Consider the following 9,872-nt stretch of genomic DNA (forward strand, 5'->3'; position numbering starts at 1 on the left):
CACACACACACACACACACACACACACACACACACACACACACACTCCCCGACGGCGTGACAATTCTTATTTACGACAATAGTAACACATCTAGTCTCGCACGATTCTGAACACACTGACCCTTCTCCGGACCTTCTCCAGTCCCCGCCTACATGCTCCCCAACAAGGATGTTTAACCCCAGTGGGGAACTGAAACCTCCACATTACAGAGAGTGTGGTTTTGCTTTTTGATTGGGAAGCTGAGCAGGTTCCAAAGCTTCAGACCCTCTTAGAGCCTGGCCCCCTCCTCAGGGCTCCCCTTTTGAGTGCAGCCAACAGCAGCAGTTGGTAGTGGTGGGGGGAGGAGGCACTGAGGGGGCTGAGAGGGTGCTCACACTGTGTAGCCACATTGCTTTTCATTTCCTGCACCAAGCCAGAACCCCACAGAGCCTGAGCTGGGCCTCAGGTAGCTGAGGACACCTGACCCGGCAGGATCCGGGCAAGCAGAGTGAGGGCAAGTCTGTGACCGCCACACGCACCCCGGAGCTGCTGCCACCCATCAGGGCCGGCTTGAGTCACAGAGGGGCAGAGACTGGGGGCAGGGTCCAGGCGAGGATTTCAGATAATGCATGTTTTCATATGATGACCTGGTCCTTGGAGCCTAGTGTGAAGGTGTGTGCGTGTGTGTACATGTATCTATAGATACACGGAAGAATATTTCATTTTATTCAATAGTTATAAAACCATACTAAGTAAGCCCTCAAATATTTTTATACCAAGCTAACTAACACCTTTGGCAAAATCTCAATTCAGGCAGTCTTTGGGCAGGTGAGACTTCTTACGACTTTACTTCAAACATAAAATACTCGTATATGAAATTGCAGATAGATGAAATCATAGAGACAACAAACAACTAGAATAAGGGTTCTAAGGGGGTTTGGTGGGGGTGGTGGGATAGGGGTAAAGGGGAGCTGATATCAAGTAGTTCAAGAAGAAAGAAAATGTTCTGAAACAGATTTTGGTAGCAATTGTACAATACTGTTTAGATATGATTGAACTATATAATGGTATAAAGTCTAGATTAACTCCCAATACAATTGTTTGGAAAAACAAAACAAAACACTCATCTTTAAAAGAAACCACCGTGGTATACAAAACAAGAAGGGATACTTCACACAAAGTGTCAAGGACACTGTTTTACAACCCTGGGGGGAAAGTCCCACCCACATTATAAGCTATACAAATGGAACAAGGGTTGAACAATCCTAAAGAGCCAGATAATACATAAGAAGGGGGTTCAAAAGTTCATGGAAAAAATGTCCTGAAGAGACAGTGGAATTTTTCTACAAGCTTTTGAATGTCCCTTGGCATTTTGCACTTTTCAGGGCAGTTACTGCTTCTGTTACTCAACTCTGCAACAGTGCAACAGCAGTCACACACAACTGGGAAGCAAGTGAGGGTGGCTTGTTCGAATAAAACTTTATTTGGCCCACATGTGTCAAACCCTTTATAAGAGCTACTAATGGCAGACATTAAACCAGAGGTAGACTAGATTGTACCTTGCTAGACAACCTTACCACATTATTTGGAAATACAACCTGCAGACACCAGGACATTGGGAGAGACTGAGCAGGACACATTATGCTTGTCCTTAAACGTATTTTTCACCTCACACGAATGCTGTACCTGTGTATTTGGCAATGTTGTCCAGTAAGAGAGGGTACTTGGTCAGCCTTTGCATTTGGGTAGGGATGATATCCTTCAGCTGCAGACGGCGGCACAATGGATTGCTCTCGGCTTCCTGAATTAAGAAGGAAATAAAGAAATTTGTATTCTTAAGGTCCTAATTCTTAATAGTTTACAATTACTTAATATGTTCCATGAATTCACTATACACATGTCTATACCGCTGTCTTTCTGATTACTAAATCAGATTAAAAAAAGGTCCAGACATCTCTCCGTGCTATACTATTGTTTTCTCCTTTAATCACAGAATGGGAACTGGGGCCTTTATCACTAAACCAAAGAGTTTGTTTTTCTGTTTAAGGCAGGACTAAGAGCACCCAAAAGGAACCCTGGTGGCTTAGTGGGTTAGCAGTTGGGCTGCTTACCTCAAGGTCAGCAGTTCGAAACCACCAGCTACCCCAAGGAAGAAAGATGAAGCCTTCTACTTTCATAGAGTTACAGTCTCAGAAACCCAAAAGGGCAACTCTACCTTACTCTATAAGGGTCTCTAAGAGTTGGAACTGACTCAATGGCAGTGATTAGGGTGGGGAGAGAGCACCCATATTCAACTCTAAGAATTGCTTTTATGCAACAAAAACGTTTCACCCTCATCAATTCATGAAATCTTATCAACATGTCTACCAAAAACTAATCAGCTCATTTGCTACCTGCTTTTCCAAATATGCCCAATGACAATGACCCCACAGCCTGGCTCTGCCAGCTGGTTTACACCAGAATCTGCAAGGGGTTCGTGAAGGGCTCAGAAAGAGATACTTGAGATCTGGAAGGCTGCATGGCCTCTGTCATAGCTACTCACACTCCGAGGCCACAGTCCAAACACAGCCCCAGACAGGATGTACACGAATGGGCGTGGCTAGGTCTAGCAGGCAGAGTTCAAAGACGGCGTCCAAGATGCCACCCTCCCACGACACCAGTGGAGCTTCCCGGCAGGGACATTGGTGAAGTCTCAGAATATGATGGGATATTAACCAACTGACTTTTTGTTTATTGAAGTGGAGACTGTTTTGGGCGGGCTTGACGCAATCCAAGAAGCCCTCATAAGAAAGCCGTGGTGGAAATGGAACCCTCCTAGCTAAAGGGGTGAGGGTAGGGGGTGCCCAGGAGGCCCACACAGAAAAGAGGTGTAGCGGTTCTCCGAGAGCTAAAAACAGTCCCTTAGCTACAATTATAAGAAAATGATAACCTCGATTATGCAGCTACAAAGAAGTGAATTTTGCTAGCAACCTGCAAACTTGGAAAATGACGTCAAAGTCAGTCTGGGGAGATGTTACACAGCAGACTTAGCCGAGCAACATTTACACTCCCTCACATAGAAAGTGTGAGGCAACACATGTAGTTAAAAAAAAATTTTTTATTAAAAGATCACTTTACTGAGGGCTCTTACAGCTCTTATTATAATCCACACATCAGTTGTATCGGGCATATTTGTGCCTATGTTGCCACCATTCTTTTCTAGACGTTTACTTTCTATTGAGCCCTTGGGATCAGCACCTCTTTTTTTTTAATGTGTGTTGTTTTAAGTTCCTGTGTTTGTGATAATTTGTTAGGCAACAACAGGAAACAGACATGGCCCCCAGGCAGTTTGCTCTCCCTTGATATACATTATATGAGCAGACCCCGATGACTTACCAAGCACTCAAGTTACAACGAACTACACTTACTACTGTCCAGTTTTTTTAATGGTATATTTCTTAATATATGTAGCACAACATACCTGCTAAGTTTATATCTAATACTTCTAACCCCCCAAAACAAATAAGGATCAGATTTATCACGATACTACTAATAAAATGTGAAAACTATAAATAAAAGGTGAGGTACTGGACTTGGGTCATGACTGACTCCCCGGCGGAGCTGTCTGAACGGAGCCCTATTTCAGTCAGCCCGCCCCAGTGCACAGACCTGTTGCTACGCTCATCGCTCGGCCTGATGTGAGCCAATTTTAATGTTTTGGCAATATTTGTTTAATGGTGTGCATGGGTCATTTCCTGATAATATCTTCACGGCAATGTGGAATTCTCTGACAAGCATTTTAATCCTGACCTACAGGGCTCTTTTTCATTCACCATTCCAATTTTAACTATTTCTTCTAGTAATTTAAGAAATAGCTCATGGCTTTAAAAACATTATATAACCACTGTGAAGCACTTAGTCGCAACAGCTTTCATGGTTTCTGTTAGTAAGAACTTGCATTCGTTTAGTCTCATTGTTCTTGTTGGTTTTCTTTACATGAATCACTCAACTCACTTGCACAAAAGTCTGGAACCGAGAGTCCTTTTTCTGACGAGACTTGATCATTTCCAGGGCGAAGGGCTGGTTACTACAAAAGGTGGCAGCTGCATGTTTCAACTTCTCCTCTCCTGGGCCACTGAACTGTGCCAAGAATGTAAAGCAAACAATAGAGAATGGGATATGGAGCTTATATAACGTCAGACAAATGACAGGCGACCGTAATCCTTTTCAACATCCAAGCATGTATTCTCAAGTGACAAGACACATTGATCGAACTACAGACCTGCGTGGGTAATCAGGTTTTCCCAACTAAAACGTCTGACCCCGACAGCCAGACCGTTCTTGATCACCTTCCACCCAGGGCTCCCTTGCTTTTAGGCCACCACAATTTACTAGCTTCCAGTCTACACAGTTCTATCTCAATTAAACAGAAAAGTTGATGTTGGGGGTAATCTGAGACACAAAACTCCTGGAGACTGAGATTAACTTTTCGTTTTCTTAGATCCTGGCACCAGCACAAAAATTGCTCTGTGACTGCTCCTGAAAGCAAACCCTTGGGATTCCCGGGCTCTTTCTTATTCTCTTATGAACCACGGCAGCTCACAACTTCTGGGCTGCAATACAATGGGCGCACTGCTGCTTCACCTGTGGAGACTGGGGCTGGTTCAGAGGCGAGATCCATGGGCCTGTGAGCTTCCTTGGATAAAGATTAGCCTTTTAATTGGTATTTTCTATTTTGTACATTTGGTTTGCATATGCCATGAGTTCCAAGTTTCTGAGAAAACACTTCAGGGGTGCTTTGTCCTAATCTACTCTGTCCTACTCTCATACAGTACAGGGGGATTAAATTATTTTTCCATGCCACCTGAGCATGTGTAAGAATTGTTGTACGGTTTCACAAAGAGGTTTTTCCCATGTGATCACTTATTTAAATTCATAGCCCCAAAAGTTTGTCCAGAGAGTTATTTTGTGAAAATTCCTTTGCAGTGAATATGCACATAAATTCAGAGATGATTCTCCTCAGGGAGAACACACCCACAGTGATCACTTTAGTAGGTTTCTCCAATGGTTCCTTCCTGGTCTACTGTACGCACGGCATTCAAAACCTATGCTAGTCAATCAGAGCCATGCAAATAATAAAGGAGCTGGGAAATTAAAAACTAAACAGAAACAATACTCTAAACTTCACACAGCTTTACAAGTAGTTTGAGTGCACAAACTCAAAATAAAACACTCACTGCCGGTGAGTCAATTATGACTCACAACGACCCCACGGGGCAGAGTAGAACTGACCCTATGGGTTTCTGAGACTAAATCTTTATGACATCAGAGAGCCTCCTCTTTCTCCCTTGGAGGAATTGGTGGTTTCAAACTGTTCACCTTATGGTTAGCAGCCCAACTCAAAAGCCACTACACAACCAGGACTCCCATAAGTGTACGCAAAGCAAACTGAAAGGATAAATAGCATAACACTATTCAAAGCTATTTCTTTGAAAGAGCAGCAGCAAAGCAAAGGCCTGCTTCAGATTTTTGCTTTTTAGGGAGTTCTAGCCAGTGCTTTGCTCTTCCTTTGTATCCGGCAGCTACGAGCCAGATTGGTTAGTTCATTCTACTTTTTCAACCTTTATAGACATATCCCACTGATTGAGGAGAGCTTCTTCCTGTCAGTGCAAGTTTCTCCACTTTGTCATGATGGTGCCTGCAGTCCAAGGACCTGTGGTAAGAGGACCAAATGCACGACAGTACTTTCTAAAAAGTACCGTATACACTCGCGTATAAGCTGACCCACCTAATTTTAAAAACAAAACTGCATTAAAAATGTGCTGAAAAACACGACTTATACATGAGGATATAGGTACTCCAAAATACCCCTGGAGAGGATTGCCCCTATGTTCCAATTTAAGTCCCCAGTATATGTTCCACAATAACCTGTATTTTCCTGTTTGGGGAACCCTCACCACACACTCTAGAGGTGCCAAATGCCTGTCTCTTGTTGACTGCGAATGACCAGAACCTCCTCTGCGTTGTTCGACACTGTATGGCTGGAACAAGGCACAGTCCTTGGCATATGAGTACATACCGTCAAGTTTGTACCCACAGACGGACAGAAAGACAGTGACAATTTGACGAACTGCTGCCGCCTGCCTCAGGATTCTTTCCTCGTATGTTGAAATTGTTGCTGCCTCAAGGTGGCGCAAGTCAGTTCTGACTCATAGCACCTCCTAGCAGCAGTTCTAGAGCCCACAGTTCTCGCCATGCTTGAGCTAGCTCACTGTTGCAACCACGGCACCGATCCATCCCGGAGAGGCTTCCTTCCCGTCCACACCTCTACTTTTCCAAGCGTGATGTCCACCTGATAACATATCCAAAGGAAGTGAGAGAAAGTCTCACCATCCTTGCTTCTACAGAGCAATTTGCCTGTATTTATTCCAAGATAAATGTGCTTGTTTTTCTGGAAGTATATTGGAAAGTCAATATTCTTCACACATTTCAATTCTTCTTTGGTCTTCCTTATGCCCTGTCCAGTTCTCATATGCATATGCAGAGACTGAAAAACCATGGCTTGATCCAGGTGCATCTTAGTCCTACAAGTGACAACCTGACTCTTTCACACAGATGTGTCCATTTGATAGTATGAATAAGATTAGGCCACTTTTGTATTGTTGGCGACATAGTTCAGGACCATGCAACTGCCTGATGTTGTACACTTAAGCCTTCTAGACTTAGAAAACAAACGCTGACTGAAAATCTGCATCAGGTAAATGACATCTATTAAGTCTAAATTCCTCTATATTTTTTCAAGTACCCGGGACCAGTATCTTTGATTCTATGGAAACAGTGAGTACCTGCTCTAGACCAGCGGTTCTCAACCTGTGAGTCGTAACCCTTTTGGGTGTCGAACGACCCTTTTACAGGGGTCCCCCGATTCATAACAGTAGCAAAATTACAGTTAGGAAGTAGCAATGCAAATGATTTTACGGTTGGGGGTCACCACCACATGAGGAACTGAGTTAAAGGGTCGCAGCATCAGGAGGACTGAGAACTACTGTCCTAGACCTTTCATATTTAAAAAAAGTTTGGTATTTATGAAGTTTAACATTAGCTTTACAAAATGGATGCGTGTGCATACTTGAAAAGGTTCATTATTTAACCTTGAATCTAACCATCAATTATCTCTAAGGATACTTTTTAGGGAATCGAAAATATCTTTACCCAGCTCAGCAAATCTTCCCCAATCTGATCAATCACGGAAGTCTCATTCCTTTTTCGAACAGCTTTCATTTGCTCATTCAACCCAACTAAGAAAAAAAGGAAAATATAAGTATACATTCAGTTTAACCAAGTGGCTACATTTTCAAAGAAAGGGTTTTCAGAGTAGTTTAACTGCTTCCAATATCCTTAAATCTACATACCACACTCTCACACATCTAAGAATCTCTGAGTTCTATCTGAGAAACAGGCACCAAAGCATACACCACCCTTTGGGAAAACTGCACGGGACATAGGCTGCAGTTGTGTCAAGCATGCACACTGAGCATCAGGGCTCCACCTACAGCCACACTAAAAAAGAACTTAATTTAAATAGTGCACATGATTTCTGCCTACCGTTCCTCTCAAAGTGCCTATGCCCACAAGCCAAGGGCATAATCAAGCCTGACTTCAGTATATGAGCTGGTGAAATCTAACATCACCCACAAAGCAGTAAAGCCAACAAAGTCGTGGTAAAATGTGGAAGCTGATGGCATCATTGATGAAAAGGAAGATTTAAAGCTTAATTAAGTGTTTTAGAAAATCACTGACTGACACAGAGAGGAAATGATGCAACTGACTACAAAAGTCCAAGATGACTAGACAACAAGGTAGAATTTTGCATACTCTCTCATGTGGGTCTCAAGACAAAACAATGAACTAACGTAGCTCCTCAAAAGCACCCCACCATGGGACTCTATACTATCTACTTCCATTGGCAGAGCGCATTCACTGTCATATTTGATACAGAATATATCTTTTTAAAAACAACACTATAATTAGCAGGAAATTTAAGAAATGTGTCAAGGGTAATTTTGACTATTTTTCGCTTTCTGCAGTGACTTTAGACACTAAGCTCTACACATACAGCTAAAACAAGCCAAAAATGATATGTTCAAAGATTGGGTGATTTCTCTGTTATACGCTCACATATAATTCCAGAAGCACTAACATGGATACATTTATAAAAGTTCACTTATACAAATTAAGGGACCATGGTAGTCTGAATCCTTTCTCTATGGAAACGCTAGGGACAAAGATGAGAGGCAATTTCTCTTACCGTGAAGTTGAAGAACATCTTCCAGATTTGAAAAAATTTTCCGTAGCTCTGAAGGTGACAAAATTCCTTCTCTGGACACTCGCTGATAGAACACTTGATCAAGAACCTTCAGTGTTCGCACATGAGCTCTTTCAGTGTAGAACAATTCTAAGCAGAAAAATAGGAGATACGGAGTACGGCCTTGCTCAGAATAATTCCATGAGACCAGACATGGAAATACGTAGCAAATGAGACAGGCAGAATGTGACTTCGTTTAGGAAGGATGCAGTGGCCCTGAGTCACTTTCCTGAGACCATGAAACTCTCCTACACACCGAACACACCCACTCCTCACTCAGCAACGTGGTTAGCAGCTTAATACCAGGGGTTCTTTGCGATAATCAACATTATGTGAAAGAGGAGAATGACTATATCACTACCGAACTGCCAAATCCCAACTACTAAGCATCATGGCTCAGCCACTGACACTCAAGGCAGCATTCCTCTCGCCTCACACCTCGGTGTTGGTTATTGCCAGCATATATATAAGATAGGCAGATAGAATTTTTTGCTACTGCTCGAACTGTGAAATGTGGGCTAATGAGATAGTAACTAAGTATATGGACAAGTGAGAAATATCATTCAAATAATTTCGCATTTAAAAGCTACCAGAGAAGAAAGCTGATGGTGCCCAGCTATCAAAAGATATAGCGTCTGGGGTCTTAAAGGCCTGAAGGTAAACAAGCGGCCATCTAGAGATGAGAAACAACAAAGCCCACATGGAAGAAGCACACCAGCCTGTGAGATCACAAGGCATCGAAAAGATCAGGTATCAGGCATCAAAGACAAAAAAAGCCCATAGCATTGTGAATGAGAGGGGGTGCAGAGTGGGGACCTAGGGCCCATCTGTGGGCAATCGGACATCCCCTTACAGAAGGGTCGCAGGGAAGAGACGAGCCAGTCAGGGTACGGTGTAGCAATGATGAAACATACAACTTCCCTCTAGTTCTTGAATGCTTCCTTCCCCCCCACTATCATGACCCCAATTCTACCTTACAAATCTGGCTGGACCGGAGGATGTACACTGGTACAGATAGAACTGGAAACACAGGGAATCCAGGATAGATGAACCCCTCAGGATCAGTGGTGATAATGGCGATACCGGGAGGATGGAGGGAAGGTGAGGGAGAAAGGGAGAAAGATTACAAGGATCTACATATAACCTCTTCCATGGGAGACGGACAGTGGAGAAGTGGGTGAAGGGAGACATCAGACGGTGTAAGATATGATAAAATAATCATTTATAAATTATCAGGGGTTCATCGGGGGAGGGGGAGCGGGGAGGGAGGGCAAAAAAAATAAGGAGCGAATACCAGGGGCTGAAGTAGAAAGCAAATGTTTCAAGAATGATGAGCGAAACAAATGTACAAAAGTGCTTGACACAATGGATGTATGTATGGATTGTGATAAGAGTTGTACAAGCCTCCCCCCAACTACCATGATTCCAATACTGCCTTGCAGACCTGGTTAGACCAGATGATGCACAGCGGTACAGATGGGAACTGGAAACGCAGGGAATCTAGGACAGATGAACCACTCAGGACCAGGGGTGACAGTGGCCATACCAG

At 43.2% G+C, this 9,872-nt stretch overlaps 1 protein-coding gene across 3 annotated transcripts in view; it reads right to left on the reverse strand.

Annotated features, from left to right (window-relative positions):
* The window catches only part of ARHGEF12 (Rho guanine nucleotide exchange factor 12), a 181,208-nt gene that overhangs the window by 11,193 nt on the left and 160,143 nt on the right, over positions 1-9,872 (reverse strand). For all 3 annotated transcript variants that reach the window (XM_045283559.1, XM_004712819.3, XM_045283560.1), the window contains 4 exons: positions 8,267-8,413; positions 7,171-7,256; positions 3,973-4,098; positions 1,666-1,780 (listed from right to left, as the gene is read on the reverse strand). In XM_045283559.1, coding sequence (XP_045139494.1) covers positions 1,666-1,780; positions 3,973-4,098; positions 7,171-7,256; positions 8,267-8,413 — 474 coding nt within the window. The remainder of the gene's footprint in view (positions 1-1,665; positions 1,781-3,972; positions 4,099-7,170; positions 7,257-8,266; positions 8,414-9,872) is intronic.

Source organism: Echinops telfairi, unplaced genomic scaffold (genome assembly GCF_000313985.2).
Source record: "Echinops telfairi isolate 266 unplaced genomic scaffold, ASM31398v2 ScPeMD7_7463;HRSCAF=8501, whole genome shotgun sequence".
Classification (NCBI taxonomy): Eukaryota; Metazoa; Chordata; class Mammalia; order Afrosoricida; family Tenrecidae; genus Echinops; species Echinops telfairi.